At 38.9% G+C, this 25999-nt stretch overlaps 1 protein-coding gene across 2 annotated transcripts; it reads right to left on the bottom strand.

Moving 5' to 3' along the window:
- Positions 1 to 25829, bottom strand: Styx (serine/threonine/tyrosine interacting protein). Of its 2 annotated transcripts, XM_063247767.1 has the most exons (12): positions 25471 to 25829; positions 18131 to 18163; positions 16677 to 16730; positions 15058 to 15155; positions 12766 to 12826; positions 12386 to 12422; positions 12044 to 12083; positions 11915 to 11965; positions 11149 to 11221; positions 7009 to 7102; positions 4880 to 4967; positions 1 to 4155 (listed from the first exon to the last, which is right to left on the bottom strand). In XM_063247767.1, the coding sequence occupies exons 1-11, from the start codon at positions 25525 to 25527 to the stop codon at positions 4894 to 4896; spliced, it is 672 nt and encodes a 223-aa protein (XP_063103837.1). In that variant the 5' UTR covers positions 25528 to 25829; the 3' UTR covers positions 1 to 4155; positions 4880 to 4893. The 2 variants fall into 2 exon arrangements, with proteins under 2 accessions (XP_063103837.1, XP_003471797.2); XM_003471749.5 differs by having other exon boundaries at positions 1 to 4967.
- Between the last annotated feature and the right edge of the window lie 170 nt (positions 25830 to 25999).

The following is a 25999-nucleotide window of genomic DNA, read 5'->3' as shown; positions in this document are numbered from 1 at the left end:
TTTGAGGTATAATGGCACAATAGTTTTAATATAACCACCAATCTTCACAAAATAATTTTAATACTTTGTGCCTGAGCTAGCAGCATCTTGCATTGTGACATTCCTATACATACATAAGCATTTACTGAAGTACAAATATTAAAAGTAGAGTAACATAAGCAATTGCCTATACAAGGTAAATAGACACTGTACATTATTCTCTTGAATCATTTTGCTGCATAGTAAATTGCAATTACATGTCAGTATAATGTTACTGATCTATAGATACACTTTGAACTGTGAGGTATGGTAACTCTCTACTGAGAAGAGAGCTTACATGTAAACCTGTATTTAACATGTAAAATATTGAGTGATTTTTTGTTTTGTAGCTGCCATGGATAGGAACAACAAAGGAAATCCAGCATTCAAAGATCCTAGAAACTTATTTTTCTAATGAATAAAAAAACTCTTACCTACTTACTTCCTTACTAGAGCAGTATTGAATGGAAAAAGATAAATTCTGAAGTGAAGCTATCTGAAGTGATTGTTATGGGATTATGGATTAAACCAGTTATTTAAAAAAAAAAAAAAAAAACCACCAGGTAACTGCTCATTTACTAAGTTGAGCTCCTGATATATACATCTCAACTTTACAATTCAAGATTGCAGTTAAATACTTCTAATTCACTTGAATCACCATGGCAATAAGACAATAAGAAACATTATATTTTCTCAAAAAGGACATGCTTAAAGTTTTCTGACGTTATTTCTAAACTCAGATTAAGCACAAAATCCCCCCACCACAAAGTGAATGAATATTCGGCTCTACAAATTGAGTAGTTGCGAGTTGATAGCAAAAGCTGTCATGTTTTAACATTTCCACTGCAGAATAGATACAAATACAGCTAACTATTGTTTAAACATCTAGTAAGAAATTAACATGAACCAATTAGTTAAAATTAGAAAATAACTGGCATTCCAGTTTGAATATTTGCAGTACTGTTTCATACTTTCAAAATGGATAGTAATGCAATTTTCCTATGTTTTGATGCAATTTCACTTCAAATTTTGTGCCCAGAGTACATATTTAATGTTAAAACTGGGTAGTCACTCATACTATTAGTCAAATACTCTAGAAAATAAAACATTGTGATTGGTTAAGTTTATCATAGTTAACTATCACAAAACATCCCTGGAAATAAAAGAATCACAGGAATGAGACCAAGTAACAGGAAAAGCTAACAGAAGAACTAGTTAACGTTAAGTGGACCAACAGATCCAAGAAAAAACAAGTATCAGTGTTTCTTATATGAAAGGATAATACTGTGTTGTGTCCACATTCACTACTACTGTACTCAAGATGATGGCAGTTCCTTTTGCTTGTGTTTAAGAGAAACTGTCTTTAGTATCTAGTGCTGGGCAGGCACTTCAGTGACAACGTAAAAATGATAATGGCTGGAAAAAGTGGAAAATTACCAGCTACAAATTAGTTTCAATAACTAATTTTTAAAAGTTTACATAGAGGCCCTGAACATAGGTTCAGGGCATCTATATAACACTGAGCTACATTCCCAGATTTTTATTTTTGAGACAGGGTTTCACTAAATTGCCCAAGCTGGGCTTAAACTTGAAATCCTCTTGTCTCAGCCTCCTGAGTAATTGCTATTACAGGCATGCCTATTGCAATTGGCACCAAATCTGTATTTTCAGGCATATTTCTAGAAACTTTTTTTTACCAAACTAATTTAAAAAACTCAGTTGCCTAAGTTGTAAAATTTACTTTCATGAAAATTATTTCAAGCAGAGTTTATGCTGCATGAAGTATCACAGGTTGGTTATTATACTGCAAGAGGTATCTTCATTGAACTACCCAGGAATGACATATATACAAAAAGCCATGGCATCCAGTAGGTTTTTACCAACTAGAATTTTGAACAGCCAGTGCAATCTGGATTCCACTGGACTACAAAGATGACCCAATCACACAGTACAAGGACGACCCCCCATGGGTTGATCTGTTGTTTTCAGGGTGGCAAAATAGGAGAAGGGGTGGAAATGAGATCAGAAATATCACATGGGTTAAGAAAAGTAAATTTTTTTTTGGTACTCGGAATTGAACTCATGGCCTTGAGCTTTCCAGGCAAGCGCTACCCTGCCCAGCCATATCCCTGGCCTGAAAAGTTAACATTCATTTTAATTTTCCCTTTTCCATTATGCTAGGTAACAGCTTTTCCTGTATCATTACATCTCAGGGAGGAAAGTGAGCCGGTAACTGGTGTAGCACATTGCCTTGTAAGGTGGACTCAGAAAGATAGGACACTGTTCCATCAGTAAGGAGAAATCTGAAGCGCCTCGAGAGGACCGAGGAGTGAGGTGGAGAGTTTTCTTTGTGCTGCCCAAAGGTCAACTATGGAACTCCTTTTCCCACACATATTCAAAATAACAGCAGTTTTTTTAAAAGTGACTTGTAAGCAGACAAAGATCTATAAAAGTGACTTTGCTAACGCAAATTATGCAGGAAGTTTGAATTCAATGTAAAGAACTGATTAAAACACTAAAATACACAGAATACATGCACAAATCATTTTTCCCAATATTCATCTTCATTTTTAAAGAAAAGCATCTGAGTTGGAACAAGTTCACAGAAACAAGACAATGTGAAAAAGTAAATGCTCCACATTCCAAATAATTTAGTAATGCTTCTTCAAGGTTCACTTTAAACTAAGTTTAAAAACAACAGCAGTTACAAAAAATGTGAAGAGCTTTTCATTGGCCTACTTACTAGTTTAGAGGTCAATGAGGATCTAACTTTTTTTAAGTGATGCAAGGCACTTTTTTGGTGGGGGTGGGGGAGCTTCATTTAGAAAAACAAAAATTTAACAGCTAGGCAGCACTAAAGAACAAATACATTTGGCTTCAAAACAGCACACAGCGAGCGCACACGGGCCACACGGAGGAGGTACTGGGCCCGGGGAGACCCTGGAGGTGGGCTGCTCCAGGCTGCGGTCCAGTGGGGCAGCCTCTGATTTCTGGAGTCCTGCAGTGGAAACCATCACCCATAGCTAGTGAGACAGCGGGACACTGGGCTCAGGCAGGCCTGTAATCCCAGCACCCAGAAGGCTGAAGCAGAGAGGATTCCAAGATCTGCTGAGCCCAGGCTGGGCAACTTAGACCCTGTTCAAAAACCAACGAAAATGAGAATGTAGCTCAGTGGAGGAGGACGGTGGGGACAAGCGAAGGCTCCTGTGCGGGCTGCTCCATCTTGACCTCAGGTGAAACCCTGGTTAAGGGGATCTCCGAGGGCAGTGCGAGTGTTTCCCGCTGGGGCTGCCCTCTGGCTTCACAGCCAAGCCCAGCTGGTGCTTCCACTTTTCTCTGGGAACCAGCGCCAGCTCCTGGAAGTCACTGCCGGGTCTGACACATTGTTCAGCCACCTGGAAACTGCAGTTCCTAACATCCTTGATGTGCAGTTCTCTGGGACCACGGAGGGCAAGTGAAGTCTGCACATAGCCACCATCGCATACATGGTCTCCCTTGGAGATGGCTCTGTCTGGCCACGCTTTATGGAGCAACTAGTCAGCAGATATCCTTTCCAAGATGACCAACATGGGGGACATTTCAGAGGCATTGAGGAGAAGCTGAAGACAAGGACCCTCCAGGAAGGTCACCCCTACACTGCGAAGCTTCTGGGAGGAGCTGGAGCACCCTCTGCTACTCCACAGCTCACAGACTCATTAACGATATTTCTGGCCACTGGCTCCCTGTCCAAAAGCTGCAGCCTCTTCAGGAAGCTGTGGGTGTCCCAGGAAGAACCCGATCACCAGGGCTGCAAGGACGCTGAGCTCATCAGAAAGAGGGCAGCAGATCCTCCCGTGGGACCGGATGCATTTGAAGCAGTGGTGCCGTGCTGGTGAAAGCCACCGCTGGACAAATGGGGGACTGCAGAGAGCCTCTTCTTCGCAGTGGGGCAAATTTCTGAGATGACAACAGGAAACACAGCAAGCTGGCTGTCCTATTTTGAGGACGATACGCTGTTTAAGAACTCAGTATCGAGATTTATGCACTTCTGGCCTGCAATCCCAACACTTGGGTGGCTGAGGCAGAAGGATCATAAATTGGGAGGCCAGCCTGGACTACTTAGCAAGACCTTGTCTCAAAAATCCAGAAGTTTATGCACTTTGAAAGAAAAAAGAAATTAGGAAAGTTACTTGAAAATCTTAATGTTACCTTTGATTTTGAACATCTGGTACCATAAAGCAATACATCTTTCTTTGATCATTAAATCCCCCCCCTTTAAGAATAAGCCAATTAAGGTAACAGGAAGCATTAATTGGATTAAGTAGAATAAGGATAGCTGATTAACAAGGGGTCAAAAAGTTTAAAAAATTGGTCATTAATTTATTGACTTATCCTAAGAAAGTGGTAGATTCCTGCACTTGTTATATTGGTTTCCATCATAAAATGTAACTAAAATTATTTTCTAAATGTAATATATAGAACACAAAATGAATTTATAGCAAACCTTAGGAAATTCTTTTGTTATAAATTACCCAAAATTGATAAACAAATCCCCCCTAACTTGATTTTGTTTAAAGTAATAACTTTATATCATACAAATAAATTTCAAGTATGAAAAGTGCATTATTGCAATAATAACTCTTTGCAAGTCCAAAATTCTTAGTTTATAATAAAACTGTAAAGTTAAGAAGGAAAAAAATGAGTAAAACCACCAGTGCCATCTACTGCAGAAGTCCAACATCTTCTTAAAATGTTGCTTAACAAGTTTTTGCAGAGAAACATGTTTGGAGGCAGCATGTAACTGAAAAGAAACTACTTGTGTTTACACCACTTTACAGTATCATCATCCTTAGTATTTTCTCTTTCAAACAGAAATTCACACTTTTTACTCTTGAGTCAGCCATTCTGGGCAGCTGCCACCTGCATGTTTCCAAAATCATCCTCCTCTTCATGTGTTCTCTTCAAACTGCCTGAAAGTTATTGAGTGAACATAAAATGGAAATTCAGTAAATTCATGTCAGAATGTAACAGCCAGTGAAAATTTGTCATAAGTGATTCTATGCACATAAGATAATCATGATTCAATTTATGGCAAACTTTTAGCAAGTTTATTGGAAATTACCCAAATAACTTTTAACCTTATGTCAAACTATATTTTCTGTACTGAAAATTAAATTATGCAGTTCTTTTTTTTTTCTTATCGGTACCGAGGATCGAACTCACGACCACACACTTGGCAAGGCAGGCACTCACGTCGCTGAGCTAAATCCCCAGCCCCAGTGCAGTTAATTCTTAATATTTTACATATCAAGACAGGGTCTGGCTATGTAGTCCAGGCTATCCTTGGATTCACAGCAATCCTCCTGTCTCAGCCTCCCAAGTGCTGGGATAACAGGCATGTGCCACCACACCTGCCTCAAAAATTGTTTGCTGGCCAGGGTACCAAAAAAAAAAAAAAAGAAAAAGAAAAAAAATAGAGAAATAAATAAAATTTTGTTTTGGTGCCACTTGCCAGGCAGCTTGTGCCACTGGGCGATATCCCTGGCCCCTCAAAAATTGTTTTAATGCAGTGTGAAACTAGCACTTTGGAGGGGGGGTACCAGGGATTATCTCACAACTTCACACTTGCCAGGCAGGCACTTATGCCACTGAGCTAAATCACTGGCCCAAAACTAGCACTTTTCAGAAGCTGAATGGCATCCAGAGTTTGGTTACCAAATTTATGCTTTTTAGGCATATGAATGTGTAACTTAGGGCATAAACTTCTAGAAACTAATCATAATTGCATGTATTTTAAACAGAATTATCCTTTAGTTTTCATAGATGCTATGAAAAGCAGCTACAAGTATTGTCCCACTGAACCTGCTGTTTTATTATCAACAAGTCTATGGTGACAGAAAGGAAGGCAGGAGGCAGGCAATACAAAAGCTTCCCACACAGAATCAAACCTGTACTAATGTCCTAAACAGTTATGTTCAGGAAATATGAATCTGTATAGAGAACAGGAGACCTGACAGAGTCTGTTGTGTTCTGTACCTGACAATGGCATGGCCTCAAATTCATGCCCTGAAGGTTGTATTAAATCACACTAATAATGTTAATGCATGCATGCAACTCCCAATACAAAACTCATGTTTCACCAGAAGATCAAAACAGTAAAAATAAAAATATACTGTCGATACAATGGAAAAAAGTACAACTATCCCAGTCACAGGGCTAAGCACAGATGCTGTGATGGGTGTCAGTGAAGAACTGTACTGCTAAGGGACTCAGAAGGAAGAGGGATCAGAGGCAGAGAGCATTGTGCATTACGTTTTCCCGAGGAAATGACAGTTCATGTACAAAAACAGGAAGGCTGGGGCGGGGGTTTAGCTCAGCAGCGTAAATACCTGCCCTACAAATACAAGCTCATTAGTTCAATCCCATTTTCTTGGAAAGCAGATATAAAAAGGACAGAGAGACACTAATTTAAAAAATCGGAAGAGCCTTTATTACTTAGGGTAATCTATACATTTTCTTCTGTAGGAATAAAGTCAAGTAAAGGCTTTGGCAAAGGAAAAGAAGTCTGGTCACGATGTACAAAACAGACAACGTAAGTTCAGGCAGCAGACAAACATGGACCTGACCAAGGCTGAGATTAAGAGTACTATAAAAAAGAAGGAATTTAAGAAATATTGAGAAAAGAGACCCAGTAGGATTTACAAAGTGACTCATAGAGGCAGTAAAGAAAAGGAAAGAATCAGTAATAACTGGAAGTTGAACCTAAGAGGTGATTGTGTGGCTGTATTACCTGAAGAAGAGCATTTCAGTACAAAGTGTTTTAGACTTGTGGACCAAATCACCTGTTCTCATATTCCAAGTATAGAACCTGTTCTTCCTACCTCATAATGCTGCGGCTTCAAAAGAAGACTGAAATAAACAGGGCTAGAGAAACTGAGGTGCTGTGACTACTTTGTCTAGTAGGCTAAAACAAAAGCAACAACATTTTTTTTTAAAAGAAAAAATTCTTACCTGTCGTACCAGAATGAACAGATAAGGACCTTTCTATCTGGAGTGGCGACATCATCTGTATTGTTAATTTTGCAAGGTAGATGGCTTCATATTCCTAAAAAAAGATTTTAATTTACTTTAACATACATCTTCATTCTGATACCAAGAAGTGAATGTGTTCATTGCTGAAGTTTTAAAATTTGTATTGCACAATTGCCAATCACTGATAACTATAAATCAAGGCATGCTAATAGCCTGTACTGGCATATCACACACTGGACTGGCAGTCAGTAAAGAGGGGCATTAGCTGTAATGACCTCTAATTCCATCTGTTAAGGAGGAAAAAATAATCAAAAACTTAAATCACCAACCTCATTAATAAATCTAAGAAAAAAAATGAAATAAAATATATTCAAGTATTTATTTGGTTATCTAATTCCTTAGCAATTGTATGCCTCCAGTTAAAGATGGAACAATAAAGGCATTTCTGTAACTGTTCCCTTTCTGAAAACGAGGACTATATTTGTGATAGAATTTTTGGCATGGCTAAAAAGATAGAAATATGAAATAAAAGTGGCCTTTATTTTAAGAATGTAGAGAGAGAAACCTGTATCACCACCACCAGCACTAAGGTCTGGCTTTCTCTCTGCCGGGCACAGTGTTGTTGGGGGCATGCATATAGCTTAGGTCTGGGGTGGTGCCTAAGGGGCATTACTGATGCACAAGTAGCCCACTGGAATTCAAGCCACAGGTAAACTGCCTAGGGGCAGGGAAGGTGGCCTCAAGATAGAGCCCCTTGGTTCCACCTCCCAGCCTCCCACCGCTGCAGCGTCCCATTTAGGGCAAAATCCTTTCAATTTGATAAAACTATGAAATATCCATAAATTCAGGAGGAAAGTAAGGAAAGGGTTCTCAACAGGCCAGGATAGTTACTTTCATAAAAGAATGACTTGTGCATGGGAAGGGGCATCAAGAGGGAATCTGGGTCCAGGTTATGTGGATGTTTATATTGTTTGCATTTTCTATAGGATATTTTGTGGTACATTTTTTAAAAAATAGAAACACTGAGCTGGGTACATAAGATGCTTGCTTCTGCAACTTTCTCAGGCACTTTAAGTACAGTTCACACTTTCCAAAAATGGTAGCAGACCAAAGAGAGATCCAACAAGCCTTTGAATGCTATGATAGCCATTTAAGTATTAGTGAGCTCTGGAGGAAGGACAGTGGGACACTTACCTTTTTTTTTTTTTTTTTTTGGTCTTTTTCCTTTTTATTGGTACCGGGGATCGAACTCACGACTACCTGCTTGCAAGGCAGGCACTTATGCTGCTGAGCTAAATCCCCAGCCCCGACACTACTTTTGCAAGCAGCAAACTATCAGGCACATAAGGTGAAAGGGAATCTGAGTGGCATGTGGCATGCCACCTGCTGAGCTTGCTCAGCTAATAGTAAAAGGTAAAGAGGTAAATCGAAAGCCTGGCTATGTGTGACCATCACCTAGGCACTTCCCACCCTCCCGAACTGTGAGGAAAAACATTATCTTTAAATCACAAAGGCTCTGGTATTTTGTTATGGCAGCCCAAGCTAAGTTGATGGCATTTCTGAAGTCAATTCAAAGAACAGATAAAAGGACTCATAGAAGGCTATGACAACAGACATGATATTGTTAATCATTCAAACTCAACAAAGAAACAAAAGAGAAGAAACAATGACTAATACAATCAACAAAGGAGAACAGAACATGGTATGCAATTTAGGCAAAATAATTTTCCCTTCTCCTGGGCCATTCCAATTAGTATGCTGAGTAAAACCCTCTTAACCCTCCTTCTCCTTCAGTAACTACTTCATTTCTGCTTCCCTTTCAAGGCAACATTCCTAGAATTGACTATGGCTAAAATTTCTTTCTTCCCATTTTCCCTTGGAAATCTGCACCTATGCTTATCCTTCCCACTCCACAGGAACTCTGTCAAGGAAATCAATGACCTCATATTCTCTGAGGGTTCACTCCTTCCTTTTAAAACAGCACCTTCACCTGACATTTCAGACACCAGCCTATCCTGATTTTCTTCCTACTTTGCTGGCCTTTCCTTTTGAAGCTCCTGCTAATTCATCTCACCAATCTCTAGGTTTGAGTATACAGGGCTCTATCTTTGAATTCTTTTTTATCTCTACTCACTCCTAGTGATCTCACCCAGTTTCAGAGTTTCCAATTGTCTGTGTACACGGAATTCCTTGCCTTGTACTTCACTTGTATGTTCCTGACAGCCCTCTCCAACTCTGCATGTACAAATCACCTCCTAATGTAAATAGAGTCCCCCGCGGCTGGGGATTAGTTCAGCTGCATAAGCGCCTTCCTGGCAAGTGCAAGGTCGTGAGTTTGATCCCAGGTACCACAAAAAAAAAAAAAAAAAAAAAAAAAAAATTAAAGTAGCTTCCCGCAGTAAGGAGCAATTGGTCCTCCAGTTGCTCAAGTCAAAGGTTGATGCTCTCTATCCTCAGTCTCTTTCTTATTTTGTTAGTACTTGGGACGGAACTCAGAGCTTCATCTAAGCTACATCTTCAACTTTTATAAAATTTTTATTTTGTGATAGGGTCTTGTCAAGTTGCTAAGTGGCCTAGGCTAGACTTGAACTTTTGATCCTCCGGCTTCAGCCTCCCAGAGTGCTGGGGTTACAGGTGTGCACCACCACACTAAGCTTAGGTTCAGCATTTTCCTCTCCTTTTTTGAACGTGTATCTAATCGAGCAGTAAATGCTGACATCTCTACCTGCAAACCCTATCTCTTCTCAACTCTTCCGCTACTACCGTTTGGCTACAATTGAACACTCTGACACTTATTATGGCAACAACCCAACCAGCCTACTTGCTTCTGTCTTTGCTCTCAACTCTCTGTAGCTATCACTCAAGCAGCCAGAATGATGCTGTAAGATTCAATATTCCTCTTAAAACTGGAAGGCCTCACAAAACAATCCCTCTCAGCTCTAATCTCTTACTATCTCATCTGCTTACTCTGCTCCAGACAACTGATCTCACAGTTCTTTGAAAACACTATACATATGCCAACCTCAAGACACTTCCAGTTATTATTCCCTCCACCAAGATATTTTCCCCGGATATTTTCATGATTTATGTGTTTACTCAAATATCTTTCTCATAAGGCTGGCTTGGGCAAAATAGAAAACCTTATGACAAAAAGCCAAAAACAAACAACCCTGCCAAACCCTCAGATTCCTTCCAATAAAGGTGATACCAAATAAGAACTCACTAGTAAAGTTCTAGAAAGGACACTAATGAAAGAATCCTGAACAAATAACATAAATTATATGAAAATCACAGTATTTGCAATTCTGCCAGGTGTGGCCTAGAATCTCAGTTACTTAGGAATCTCAGGCAGGAGGGCTACTTGGACCCAGGAGCTTGGAACCAACCTGGGTAAAAGAGCAAGACCCTGTGCCAACAAAAAACAAAACAAACCAAAAACCTGTTTCACACTACTTGCAATAAAACAGACCCATAAAAGAGATCCACACTAACAACAAAACAGATCCATTTAAGAGACAAAAGTCCAGAAACAGCCCCAAGTACAGATGACAATATATACTAATAAAAGTAGTACTGCCACAGTTTGGAAGATAAATGTCTCACAAAGGCCCATGGGTTAAGGCTTGTTCCTCACAGTGGCACCACTGGGAGGTAGTAGAGTCCTCGAGAGGTAGGGCCTAGCAGCAAGTACTGTTTTTAGACAACTGGAGGTGCACCTGGATAGACTTGTGCAAATCCAGCCTGGTTCTTGTTCTCTTTGCTCCCTGGCTGGTGACACAGGTATGTTTGCTCTGCCACACTCTACCATGGTGTGGTGCCTCTCCACAGGACTAAGCTGCCAGGGCCAATCAGTCACAGACTGAGCCCTCCAAAACCTTTCCTTCTCATGAATTGCTTAGCTCAGATATTTGCTTAGATATTAGCTCAGAAATTTCCCCAGGAACTCAGATTAGAAGTGTGTACAACCTTAGCTGCTATAAGCCATAACTCAAAAAATACTCTTAATAGAAATGTAAACTTGAATAACTAAGTCATGCTTATGAAAATTCTAAATTCCACACTTAAGTGACATGGACAAAAAATTTTACATTCTGACTGCCTTAAAGAGAAAGAGCTTACCTGAAGTTGATGGACAAATCCAGCATTAGGATTAATACAAAATCTTCTTTCTTGCACGTAAGCAAATGCATCTCTAAAAAGGCAAAGATAATTAATAAAAAGACATTGTCTCATGAATTAATCCTATTTTTCAGACTCAATTTCTCTAAGTTTCATTGGTAAAATATATGTAGTACATCTGTTATACAGTATATGCTCAATATATCATCACTGGTTAAAGAACATGGTAACACTCTATGTTGTTGTGAGGCTCAAGTAAGATCAAATTACATGGAACAGTCAGTATTGGGCACGATGGAATTAAAGGAAGTTATTTTCACTATATTATTGACAAGATTCCAAATAATATATGGAATATTTAAAAAAGGTAAAGTAAACAATGCATGGTAAATGTTTTTCCCTTTAACCAGCAAAGCATTTGAATTAAAATATTTAAGAACTGACACTGTCAATGACAAATTTCTCACCTGTGCAAAACAGAGAAAGGTAGTATTGAACACTGGCTAGGTTTTGCTCTTTGGGGTCAAAAAGATCTTTTAAAGAAATCTATGTACTATGCCTGGCAAAGATTGTTTTTAATACTCTCCTGAATTATGAATAGATGCTACTGACAATTTCCAAGTTACTTTTCACTGGACAACTAATAAAGGAAAACAATGTTTGTTTTTAAATAAAGCAAACATTAACTTCAAATATCCAACCATTTTTACTAAATGTCATTTTAATGAGAATTTAAACTGTGGGTAGGTTTTAATGTACTGCTTACCTGTATTTCATCCCAAATGTTTCCATAATGTATGCAATTACAAAGGCAGCACTAAAGACAAAGGAGAAAAATTTCAGAAAACGCACTAATTAGGTGATAGAGAAAGAAAGACTATCTGTAACTTCATACCTTCTGGAGATTCCTGCATTTCCATGGACAAGAACTTTTCCTGAAAAAATAAGAAATCGTTATTCTCAGAAAAACACTTAAGCCAGCAGCTGAAATACACTGAGAACCATTGAAACCACAGCTGTCTTTATCATATACATAGCAGTTAGGTTATCTACCAATTTTCAAATCTTTAATTGTATAGGGAATATGTCAGACTTCTAAATGAAAATATAAACTTGGGACTATTCTATTACATTTAACTACAATTTTCATATCTTACACATTTATTACCAACTTAAAATACTAATATAAAAATAACCTCAAAATAAATACTAACTAATTATAAGAAATATGACTTACCTCCAGTTTGTAAGCTGCCATCTATAAATTCCTTAGTCTGAAGACAAAAAGACAAAGTTATAATAAATACGCAGATTAACTTAAGCATAAAATAGTGAAAAAACTAATTCTACAGGAAATCATTTCTTGCTAATTTATGGAATAAAAATTATCTTAATTCAAAATTTCTAAAGCACTACAAATACAACTATTAAAAGCTTTTTTAAAAGTATGTGCAGAAGCTGAACTTAATTTGAAAAAGCTCATAGATCATTTATTGCCTTTTAAAAAAAGTAACTGCCACAGTTCGATAACAAAGTAAAAATAGTAACTTTTAGGACCACAATTAAGAGATAAAATCATAAGTAAATTTTAAATGATACTAAAATATTGACACCTACCATAGGGAAAAAACGTATTATATTTTCCACTGGATTATCTGCAATATCCAAGACTAAATATCTGAAAATAGAACAGGTTGTGATAAGTACTTTCAGATAAAATTCATATTCATATTTAAAAAACCTGACTATTTCTTGGTAACCATAAAAAGAATAGAAAAATAATTACCCAAGTATCACATTTCCAAGAACTGGGTTATAGATCTTTTATGTTCCCTGAGGGAACAATATTTAAACCCTTAAATAACATGTTATCATTTCTCTATATTTTAGAATAAAAAACCCCATCTGGTTAAAACAGAAAAATCACAAGCAGAAAAACACTTTCCTCTAGGTAAGAGCAGAGATAGGAAATAAATACAAAAAAATTCTTATTACCTTCAATAATTTTTCTGATAGAAACTTTAGAAAATTCAGGGCTTAACAGAGATGCTAAATCCGAGGATTCAAGAAAAACCCACTGTATAAACCACAAAGATTGTGACAATGACTGCATCTTAAGTTGGGCAGACCCACCTACAGACACTATTTTGAATACCAAGAACTACCAGAACTATTAGTCTGTAAGAAACCAGTATCATTAAGTCTGAGGAATGATGGTTCTTCATTAGGATAAAGAACCAGCAACTAGAATATTTTTTTAAACCAAAAACCAATTATTGTATAAAAAACTAGAAATGAACAGCATGACATTGTAAAATACAACATTCTCTGGTCTGGGGATATGGCTCAGTGGTATGGCTCTTGCCAAGCATATGGAAACTTTGGCTTTGATTTCCTTTTTCATACATGTATATAAATGTGTATATACACAGTGTATACATGGAACACAGTAAGATTTGTAAGTATACCAAAATACTAACTGAAGAATTTTCTCTGGAAGCAGATTATGAATGGTTGCTAAATATTTTTCTTGTTACCATTCTACACTTTCCTAAAAACAGAACAAGAACTTTTTTGAAAGTCAAAAAAAACCAAAACAATTCTAGCAGTATAGCCCAGTGTAGTGGTGACACAAGGCTGTAGTTGCAGTTACTCGGGAAGGCTCAAACAAGAAGATCATTTGAGCCTAGGAGCATGGGGCCACAATGTAGCACCTTAATAAAAAATGAACACTATGAAATTATACACAAAGAAAGATAGGTCCTTTTATCATTCTAGATCTCCAATTTTTCTTCTCAGAAGCATGGACTGTACTATAAAGTTTTTCCTCTGCGGGTCCCAAAATTTTCAATATATACGTATATTTTTAAATACACTGGAAATTTAATCTAGTTCCATACTTTTTCATACAATCAATCAAGAAGACAGTAACAAATCATCATACAAAGATATAGTTCATTCTTTTTCATGGTTGTGTGGTTCACACAAACATACTTTGGAGGGCACTGTATTTATAAATATTTAAGAGATTGCATTCACTTGTTTTTTGTTTTTGTGGTACTTGAGCCAGGGCCTTTGCACCAAGCAACATCCTCAGTCCCTTTTATTTTCATTCTGACATGTGGTCTTACTTGATTGCTAAGTTGCCCATGCTGGGCTCCAACTTGTGACTTTCCTACATAAACTTCCCACAGTGCTGGTGTTACTATACCCAGCTTGCATTCATTTTGATAAACAACAGGGAAAGTATAAAAAAAATTTTAACTGATGCTTTTATACAGAAATAGGATATTTCTAGAAATATACTAAAGACAGTCAACAGTAGCTGCCTCCCACGATAAAACTGAGGTGGGCTTATGCATACTTTAATCATGTGCAACATATTGTTTTAATAATGAATTTAAAAGAATATTTAAAATCATTAAATATTCAACTGTACCTATTTTAGTATAGTCATCCTATAACTTTGTAAGTACTGATATGAAGCAATTGCCAAAAAATTAAGTTGAAAAATTCTCTGTAAAAAACAAAATTTATCTGCTTTTTGCTGGGTATGGTGGCACACATTGTAATCACAGGACTGTAGGAGCCCAAGCAGAAGACTGCAAATTTTAGCCCAGCCTAAGTAACTTAGTGACTTAGGGAGAAGAGTAGATGCTTCTAGGTATAGGAACTATGTGTCTAGGAGATACCAAAAGGAAAACTTATTTTCAGTACATATTCTTTTAAACTTTTAAATTCTTCATTATGAAAATAATTTAAACATTTTAAATAAACTTCAGAAGTTATGTACCACATAGCCCATCTTTACAAGATAAATATGTAGCTTTTTATATAACATAAGGCAAAATGAAAACTGTATTATGTTTACTTTCAGTATTTTTTATATATCACATCAATGATTCTTACCTAAATAACTGCTGAAAATTTGGTTTGATGAAGTTTGCTTCAATATTTTGTCGTATGCAAATTATATGAGTTATTCCATGTTTCTGTAGTATAGGTAACTATAAAAAAAGGGGGAGGGGGAGAGACAGGGAAGAAGAGCCATTTAAAACACAAATAATTTTATTGTAACACATTCCAAAATATGTAAGAACTACTTCTGAGCCAAGCATAGAGGGTTAAAGCTAATTTTGTGATAATTTGCTTAAAATCATCAGCAAGATAGTTCAACGACTCAAGATTAACACTTTAATTGTCTTCACAAGGCTAACAAGGTAATTTCATGTCTACAATTCTAGAACCTGATGGGATCTTACAGACAATTTACTTAGAAAACAGCCTTATACAGTGGTTAAAAGTTAAGGGAATTGGCATCATGAGAATTCAAGTTACACACTGCAGCGCTGCTAACAGTGTGACCTCATTCTCAGTTTCACTGTGTGAGAATGGGAAAAAGGCTATTAACTTGTTGACTGTGACAATTACGTAAGATAATAATTTGAAACTTCATGGCACGGGTAAGTTCAATAATTACTTGTTTGATAAATGAGCAAATCATGTGGTATGAGAAATCAGAATAACCCTGCATTTTCTATGGCACCTTCAATTTATAATTCTCAATATTTTGTTTTCCACTTTCTGCATTAAATAGACTAGAACAATAGTACTAATAATTCATGACAATAGCCATTAATTTGTATGTGTTATGAATTGAGTTCATGCTCCCTTCCCAAGATTTATATGGTAAACTCCCAAATGTGGTATTAGGAGGCTGGGCCTGTGGGAAATAATTAGGCTTCAACAAGGTCATGAAGTAGAACCTGCAGGAGAGATGAGGACCCTTAGAAGAAAAGAGACAAGGACTTGCTCTGTAGACCATATGAGAATGCAGCCAAGCAGGCAGGGTCTGTGAGCCAGAGGAGGGCACATATGAGAACTGGATGGATTTAGGTTAGGCTCAAATCTGCCCTCCTCTTTTAGCCTTACAGAATGCTGGGAGGACATATATGCATCAACATGCCTAGCTTGATTTTTAAATCTTTCAAACTCAGACATCCTGAGAAAAATAAAACATACAACCTCATATTTATAGGTGTGATGGGGTATATCTGTCACCCCAGCACTCTGGAAGGCTCAGACAGGAAGACAACAAATTTGTGTCCAGCCTGATCAACTTAGTGAGCCTAGTCTCAAACCAAAACAACAACAAAAAAACAAGGTGGGAGTATAGCTCTACAGTAGAGCACTGCCTGACATGTACTGGGTTTGATCCTCGGCACTACAAAATAAAGAAAATTTACTAAAAATAAATCAGTAAAAGCCTGGTGATATAGCACAATAATCTCGGGGTTTAATTTCTGGTGCTATAAAAAATATTCATTTTAAAAAAACCTCTGTTGTAATGAAACTTTTAGGAGCTACTGGTCCAATGAAATGGAAGAGGCAGGTACTAGATAGTGGTAATTACTGTTAATACATAGTACTTGTGAATGCTCCCTAAAATAAAAACCATGTTACTAAAAAACTTACCAGAGAAAGCTGGTTACTAAAATCTCTTGGTGAACGTAACCTAAAGTTCTTACCTTGCTTTTCATAGCAGAAGAATATGGGCCTAGGAATAATCCAGGTAAAATTTCCTAGCAAGAAGGGAAAAATAAAATCCCCATTAGCAATTTCAATTTATATCACATGTGTGTGTCACATCATTAGATTTATGGAGTGTTTTCAGTTATAAAAATTTGCTTAAAAGTTTGTCATTTGGGGAGCATTTCCTAGCTACACCGAGCAAATGACTAGAAAGAGAAATGCAGATGTGCCTCATAATGGTAAGGGAGATATTTTAAGCTTAAATGTAGTTCTGAAAAGGCCAATATTTGAACTTCCATAGTGCGTTTTATAAGCAGTTTGGGTAATAAACACTGTATCACTGCTTTTAGATTAATACAATCTCCCTAATATCACTTCTACTCTCTAAATTCTAAAAATTAAACAGGCAGGAAGAAAATCATTACTTTGGGGACTGGGGATTTAGCTCAGCGGCATAAGCACCTGTCTTGCAAATAGGCAGTCGTGAGTTCGATCCCTGGTACCAATAAAAAGGAAAAAAGACAAAAAAAAAAAAAGAAAATCATTACTTTGGAATTATCAAAAGTAGCACTAGAGGGACTGGGGATTTAGCTCAGTGGCCTAAGTGCCTGCCTTGCAAGCGTGCAGTTGATCCCTAGTACCAAAAAAAAAAAAAAAAAAAAAAAAAAAAAAAAAAAAAAGGTAGCACAAGATACAACAGTGTTAGAACTCTTATCTCTACTTAACAGGAGCAAACTAATTATGATTACCTAGTTACCTGGATATGAGACTGGTTTGCCCACCAGCTTCTTTTACTCAGACTTTACCTTTTACTCATTTTTGTCCCACAGCACCAAGTAAAATGCCTCAGATGTACTCAGATATTTTCTTAAAAGTTAATTTTCACTGATGAAAATGCCTATTTAAAAGTTCAGAGAGGGGCTGGGGATTTAGCTTAGCAGCATAAGCCACCTGCCTTGCATCCCTAGTACCAATAAAAAAAGAAAAAAAAAAAAAGTTCAGAGAGCCCCAGAAATGAGAAACATGACTTGGTCCTGAGGTGAGTCATACTGACTGCAGATGGTACCAAATGCAAAAGAAGAGCAACAACTATGAGTACTGGTTATCATTTTAATTCATACTAAACTGAAAGTACTCTTCTGGGGACTTCATTACAAATGCTGGTTGGACAGGCACAAAAATGAACAACTAGTCTTATTTGCTTAAAAGTCAACACTATACCTACCTAAACTAAACAAATAGCTAACTGCTTTCAAAAAGGAACACAAATTTAGTATTCATTTTTCAGATGAAAGTGACTCTTAGGCATGCATACCCACACATTAAAAAGTCACTATTTAAAATATTTAGTGATGAACCTATAAACCATAAACCAACAGGTCTCAAATCATTCATGAAATTAGGTTATTTATATAATGAGTTGACTTGAACAAACAGAAAGTTTCCATACCTGCATCTCTCGCCTCATAGGGTAGGTCCACTCCTTTACAAAGGAAAATACAAGAAGAAACGTAAGTAACAAGAAAAAAATGCCACCCAGTGAAAGACCAAAGATGCAACATACAAAAAATAGATTTTTAAAATTACACTTAAATAGAGCTGAAGATGTAGCGCTGTGGTAAAGGGCTTTCCTAACATGCAAGAGGCCCTAGGTTTGATCCTCAGCACCACAAAACAAAAAACTTTTAAAAACTAGTATGTTGGTGATCAAAGGCAGATTATTATTGCCTACTGTAGGGTGGAGTAGGAGATGTCTAGAAATAGTAAGAGTTAATTTCTGTGTTGACAGCACAATCTGACAAAAAAGACAGACTACATAACAGAGGAAAGAATTAAGACTATTCCTGACTTCTCAAGTGCAAGAACAGTAAGACAGGAATAATTCATTCAAAACTACAAAATAATCGTCATCAAGAGTATATGCTCAGGGGCTGGGGATTTAGCTCAGCGGCATAAGCGCCTGTCTTGCAAGCAGGGAGTCGTGAGTTCAATCCCTGGTACCGATGAAAAGGAAAAAGACAAAAAAAAAAAAAAAAAAAAAAAGAGTATATGCTCAGAAAAATCAGCTTTCAAGAACAAAAGTAAAAGAAAAAATGATTAATACAAGCAAATTTTTATTAAAAGACCTCTTAAAAGATGTTCTTTAAAGAAAAGGTACTATCATTATGTTGAATTTTTAGGCAGAGAACCTTGAGAGACCAGGTGGTCTGAATCTAGACTTCATTCTCTTAATCACTATACTTTCAATAGAAGGAGAAACTTTATGATAAATATATTTAAACAAATATGACTGTATGAAATAATAATGACTTGACAATTAATAGATTAGAAATAAAAGCCTATGATTTCCAAGCTACAAGGAAAGATATAATCAAACTGAATGTTTACCCACCTGCCTCTTTAACTAAGATGACATATTTTAGCATAAGAAAGTTTTTAAAAACTTAGTCCAAATACTCCTTTTTAATCATATTACACCTAACAATGAGCACAGTGCCTTAGAACAAGCACACAATAGATGTGCATTATAGAGACCTACAGCACTAAATTCCAAAGATCTTTTTTTCCTTTTCTAAAAAGATTCAAGAAATCTAATAGCCACTTTTCCTGAAACAACTTGTTACAGCTATTAGACAGAAAAAAAGGAGTTAAATGAAATGTGTACTTCTGAGCTTAACTAAAATGAAATCATTAAAGTGTATGTGATTAAAAAAAAAAAAAAACAGGGCTGGAGGTGTAGCTCAGCGGTAGAGCATGTGTGAGGCCCTGGATTAGATCTCTAGTAGTATAAAAAAAAAAGCCAAAGCCCATGGAAACATATATAAATAGCATATATATATTCTGGGAAACATTTGTGAAGAGAGAAGACTTTCTAACCTATGATGATTTATTTCATATCTGCATTTATAAATAAAAGTACAACAGGGAGATTAACAGGAGAAAAGGTATGCAAATATACTAAGTGCTTGGAGGTAAAACCAAAGTACTAGTGAGATTTAGGAGCTTACACACTTTCTACATAGGTGAGAAAAGAGGCGGGTACAGGCAGCTTAGAACAAAGTAAGTGATTCTGAGGAAAGGCCTTGGGAGAACAGATGATGGTCTGCCACCAAATTTGTCTGGGTATGGTGTCCACTTCTACTCTTCTCTGCAAAGTCAATCATCCACCGTTGAAAAAACACCCAGGGAAAGAAGTGGTGGCAAGGGATTTCTTTTCAGAGGATCTTTTGTAAACAGATAAGGGGAGTTCAGAGAAAGCCACTCCCTGCATTTGGTATTTTTTTTTCAGGAGCCTTAAACCCAAAGGTAATCGACATACCAGCACAATAGACTTTGTGGTGGCATTTCTAGAACTCCTTCAATTTGGAGTGCCAGAAGGAACTCAAAGCCACAGAACAAATGTGCCTTTTTTTTTTTTTCTGCAATACTCATTGTACCAAGAGATAGAGAGGGGGTATTTTCACTGGCTAATAATTTAAACTTTTTACATTAAAATCACCATGAACATACAGAATACAGTGGACCGTTGCATGGTGAGAGTATGGAAATTTACCCCTAAGCACAGGGCAGATGAGCATGCAGCCTTATTCAGGAAGCATGACTTTGCTGTAGTAAGTATGATCCCTTGAAACCCAGAAGTTTAACCCGAGAGAAAATTTCAGTGGGAAATCTTCCCACTGCCATCATCAATTCCCGACCCCACCATGTGCTGTGGTGTGGGTATGGTTTGAGTGTGGCTGCCAAGGTTCACGCACTGAAATGCATCCCGACTGTCCTGTACTAACCTGACTGCAGTGTTTAGAGGTGGGGGCTCTGGGAAGTGATTGGGCTTAGCTAAAATGATGATTAGGGTGGACCCTGAGGACAAGGCCTGAAGGCAGACCCACACGTGTGTAAGTGTGTGTGTGTGTGTATGTGCGCGCGCGCCCTTGCTGCACAATGACCATCATCACCCTGCAATTCTCCCAGCAAGAAGGCCACCACAGACGCAACCCTTGACTTTGCACCTCCAGAACCACGAGCCAAAACAAAGCCTCTTTTCCTTACAAGCAATACTGTATTACTGGCAACAGAAACTGAACTAACATACTATGATTATGATGTTGGCCTACAGAATAGACCGTAAATCTGCCTTGTGCATTGACCTTGTGGTATTGGATCTAGATTTTAAAGGGTATCAATGCTCACTGTCTTCTTCTACTAGGTATCTACCTGAAAATTTTTCTAAAACCAGGTCTTAACTGTATCTCCTCCTCTTACCTGCTCCCTGCCTCACTGGTGCTGAGAACTGAACCTACAGCCCGTGCCCCAGAGACTACCACTTCACCACTTACCCTCTTAGCTACAGCCCATCATACTCATGAATTTCAGCCTGCACATGCTGCTCCTAAAACCCATCCTCGTCCAGTTTGTAGCTTTAATGGTATAAGCTCCTCTATTTACTGCAGGTGATTCAGTGGGATCAATGTGCCAAACTTCTGCTCTTGGCCCAGAATTCCAACCACAGTCATTCAACCAAAGCAAGCCAGGCAAGCCAAAAACACCCACAGCTGTGACATTAACCATGGTTTTGACAGGAACTATTTCATAAGCCAGGCACAGTGCCATATGCCTGTCCCATCCCAGCTACCTGGGAGGTTGAGGTGGAAGGAGCATGATTTGAAGGCCAGCCTGGGTAATCCCAGAGATGCCATCTCAAATTAAAGAATGAATGAACAAAATTCTTAAGTGAAAATCCTTTAATCAGCATGAGGTAGAGGGTACCATATATTAAAACATCTTTCAGAAGGATCTCCTCACAACATGCGAAGATTTATAAAACTGAGTTTGGAAAATTAAAAAGTTCAAAGACCCTGAAATAATAACGCAGCCATGGACTTAGCCTATAAATCATAAAAGAAAAATTTAATTTTTATAAAGTTGGGAAGGGGAATGGAGAAGCAGAACATTATTCAAGTAGTAGTTTTCTAAATCAGTGATTTTTTAAAACCTAGCTACAAATCAGTACTGTCTGGCATCATCCAAACCAATCAGATTGTACCTGGTGATGACAGAACCCAGGCATGGGGCTGGGGATACAGCTCAGTAGCACATCACCTGCCTAGCAAATGTGAGTCCCTGAGTTTTGATTTCCCGTTAAAAAAAAAAAAAGCTTCTGGAACTGAGTGCAAAAATCTGTAATCTCAGGACTCTGGTAGGCTGAGCTAAGAGGATCATCAAATCCCAACAATGCCCAAGCAACCTAATGAGATCTTGTCTCAAAATAAAAAAATAAAATATGGCAAGGGATTTCACTTAGCACAAGGGGTGTAGTTACATTCCCAATACTGCAAAAATCATAAAACAAACACATACCTTGAGTAATTCTATTCTATTGCCAACATTAAAAAGGTGCCACTCTATCCAGCAGGAGGCTGAGGCAAGAGGATCACAGGTTTGAGCTCAACATGGAGAATTTATAAAATATCTTGTGTCAAATATATATTGGGCTGGTCAAATAGCTCAGTGTAAAAGCCCCGAGCATCCCCAGAACTAAAAGATCATCTTGGGCACCCAGAGAAAGGAACAGAGACAAGAGTTGCTCACAATGAGTTTAGAGATGGATAGACAGATACCACATTACCCAGGGCCTTGCAGATGTTTCAAAGGTTTTAACTTAATCCTTAAAACCATGGGAAACCATAAAAAAAAAGTTTTAAGGGAGTGACAATTTCTGTGTAATCAGATAAATCTACACAGTTAAACTTTGCTTGCACAAAGAATGCCTGACCCTGTCAAATGTGTGGAGCACGCCTATAATCCCAGCCCTTGAGAGGCTGAGGAAGGTTTGCAAATTCAAGGCCAGCCTGGATTACACAGGGTGGGTGACCCTGTTTCAGGAAGGAAAAAAAAGAGGAAGAAAAGCAAACAAGGAAGCCTGATTAGTATGTCAAGAAACTTGAAAATATTCTTATAGAGCTGACTGAATCAAACAATCATAGAGTGATCACATTAATCATTAAAAGCATTCACTAAAATTTCTCAACTTGAATCTCATTTTACCAAAGCAAAATTTGGATGGTAATTTGCCTTTCCATGTGGTGCTTTCCTATGAGGAAGAAACAGTACTGACTTCAGACATTAGATCATTTGACAGGTTACATGTCTCACTTGAGATCAGAGAATTATCACTGTCTTTTTAAAACCAGTTTATTGTGATTAAATATACAGCCCAGCTTGTTTACTTACATAGCCTCTATTTATAGTTTTGTCAGCCCAGAAAGCACCCTCCATCTGTGGGAACGGCCCTCGGTGGGAGGGTCACCAGTTAACTTTACTCTCCTAGCCAAGGGGTCAGAGATATGAGACTGGGCTTATTCATCCCTTCCTCGATATTCTGACTGGTAGACACATGACCCAAACTGCATCAACACTCAAAACCCTGCAGGATTTCTGGGGAGAGGTGCTTTTGTCATTTTTTCATAAACAGGCTTTTTTAATTCCTCCACACCTCAGTAAAGAGACAAAGAACAGACTGGCAGAAACTAGAGATCAGAATTCTTAAGAGGAAGAGGCAGCTGTAAATTTAACGCCTGCATCTTGCTAGGTCCTGCAACCAGCCTAGAACACTTTTTACTTTTGGATTTAGTTATTCTTTATTTCAGTCCTTCTTGTTTCTCTTCTCTCTTTCTCTCCTTGCTTATGCTAGTCTGCATTTCTTACTTGCAACCAAAAGGGAACAAACATCCAATAAGGTATGAACTGGCTTTCAGTCAATAATACCACATCATCATCCACTGGGTTTTAAGCATTACCTCTACCTCTATGATATAATTTGAAGGATGCTTAGTTCTTGGCCCAGTTTCTCTCACAGACCTCCTTGCGTCCTCTAATTTTCCAGTAATACAAGAGTCTTTTGGGATTTACAATGAGATACTGTTGACCACAACCAAGCTGGTGCTAACAGAGAGGCTTAGGGTGTGGTGTTGGGTGGCACTGGTCACCAGAAAGATAATGGAGGATCAATAGATGAGAATTTTCAGCTTAACCTACAGGCAAGGAGCGGGAGGAGCATGGTGGGAGGCAGCTGGAGACTAATCTCTCTTAAATCTGGAAAGAAATTTGAGCAGCTTTTAGGTTGCTGAATGACTAAAGGTCTAGAGAGCTGGTGTGCCTCTCCATACTCTACCCAACATCCTTCTAACCATTCATCTGTATCCTTTGTAATATTCTTTATAGTACAAGAATACATTTTCCTGAATTCTGTAAGCCACATCAACAAATTATTAGCACCACAAGTAGTATGGCTATCTCAGAATCTAAATTTAATTCTGATAGTGTCAGAAATGAAATGAACCATAGGGAAGCCAGTTGGTGTCTACTAGAGAAATGCTTGAAACACCTTCTCATATCTGACACAGAAACAGAGTATGTTTTCAACAGCCTCACACCAGGAAGAAAGCTGTACTCCCAGTAAGAATTTACAGTTTTGCAGGAATTAAATATGCACACAATAAGAGACTAAATATGGAGTCTAACAAAACTTTAAACTACAGCTTTTAAGATTAAGAGAGGGAAAAGTTGAGATATGGTAGAAGCCCTCCCAGAACCCTGGGAGGTTCAGGCAGGAGATCACCAAATTGGAGGCTGGGAAGATCAGCAAGGCTCAGAGTCAAAACAAAAAGGGGTGGGGATGCAGCTGAGGGCAAAGGCCCTGGTTCAGTCCCCAGTACCGCAAAACAAACAAACAAACAAACAGGAATACATTAGGAATCAGCATTTCAAGGTCCTCCTATGCCTTGTGGTATAATGTTCATCTGGCGTATCACTTATTTTCAACAAACCTGAATTTGTGAACACCGGGAAAGTTTATTATTTCCAAGGTTGCTTGCAGGACTGTCTCAAGCATTACCACAACAAGCAACCGAGCCTTTCAAGTAATAAAAGGTATATCCCCAAATACAGATATTTAAAGATTGGATATGGAAAAAAGCCAAATGGTCTTCTAAAAAGAACTGCTTTACCTTCCTAATTACTTTCAAGATATTTTAAACTCTAGAAATGCAAGTCTTTAAAGTATAATCAAATAGCCTTGTCCAATTACTAATTTAGTCTGCAGAATAAACTACCTTCATAGTTTCGAAAACCGGAAAATACTGCAACTGGAAAAAAAAAAAAAAAAACCCAAAACGCTAGGCAAGAATGAAGCACAGTGGAATAAAAAGAATCTTGATTTAGATACCGTATACCCACTGTACGGTACAAAGAGTTTTTACTGTATTAATTTGCCTCCAAAGAGGATGATTTCTGATTAAAGTTCTCAAGATTCAAATGAAGTAGCTTTGTGGTATTTTATTCTCTTCATCACAGCCTTCTGTCTAGAAACAAAAAACTTTAGGAAACAATTCGTGGGAGCACTTCAAAAGTTCTGGCCCCAGCACTATGCCACACGTGGGGCCATGTGTCCCACAAGTGACTCCTTGACACCGATGCGAGAGCTCAAGCTGGTATTAGAAACCTCTTTACGTGGCACTGCTCTGCCCACACAGAGTGAACCTCACTCCAGGTAAATCCTCAACGACGGGTCAAGGAGGTCACCCCATCAAATGAAAGATCCCTGTCACCGTCCCTGAGCCCGGATCTCAGGCCGGTAAGAGGGCTGGGCCCGGCGACAGCGAGGCTCCGCCCAGGGTCCCGGACGCCGCCGGAGTCGCCGGACTCCTCTGAGTGGGGGCTGCGACGCCCGGCCCGGGGGCGCCCTCGGCCTGGGCACTGGGAGGCCTGCGTGTGGCGGCGGCCGGACAGGCTTACCTCAGCGTCGTCCTTGCACTGTGGGAGCGAGGGGAACTCCAGCTTCACGTCCTCCATGGTCCGGCCCCGCAAGCGGGCGGGAAGGGCGGGGGAAGCTCCCGCCGATCCGACCCGCGGCGGCGAAATGAAGGAGGGCAGGCGGAGCGCAGGGCGGAGGGCTCCCAACTAACACTCGAAGGCGAGGGCGTCCCAGCGACTCCGGTGGCGACGGCGGCGGCAACGGGGACGAGGAGGGTTGTGCGGCCCGTACCCGGCCGCCATGCTTCTGCCACCTCCCTCGACCCCTCCCACCGAGTCTCTGTGCCCCTCAGGCAGCCTAGGATCCGGCAGCGACACTAGCCTTACAATCCCCTCCCCGACCTCCTCTCGCCCCACCCACGCCGCCCCAGCCAATCCCAACCCACGCTCATCTGGGGCCCGCCCCTCGCCGCCGCCAGGTGTCAGCGCGCCGCCGCCCGTCCCGCCCCTTCACGAGAGCGCAGACGCCGAGGGGCGGGGTCTCGGCCGGCTCGCGCCCGCGGGGGGAGAA

The sequence above is a fragment of the Cavia porcellus genome, unplaced genomic scaffold (genome assembly GCF_034190915.1).
Source record: "Cavia porcellus strain 051 isolate PalLab524CR breed Dunkin Hartley unplaced genomic scaffold, mCavPor4.1 scaffold_1, whole genome shotgun sequence".
In the NCBI taxonomy this organism is placed as follows: Eukaryota; Metazoa; Chordata; class Mammalia; order Rodentia; family Caviidae; genus Cavia; species Cavia porcellus.
Note: the sequence above shows the minus strand (reverse complement) of the source record. Positions and strands in the feature narration are given on the sequence as shown.

Coding starts and splice junctions, on each gene's coding strand:
- Styx (XM_003471749.5), bottom strand. CDS start 25,527: ATGGAGGACGTGAAGCTGGAGTTCCCCTCGCTCCCACAGTGCAAGGAC. Junction 15,156..16,676: donor CTTCTGCTATGAAAAGCAAG/GTAAGAACTTTA, acceptor CTTTTTTTATAG/TTACCTATACTACAGAAACA. Junction 11,222..11,914: donor ACATTTGGGATGAAATACAG/GTAAGCAGTACA, acceptor TTGCCTTTTTAG/AGATGCATTTGCTTACGTGC.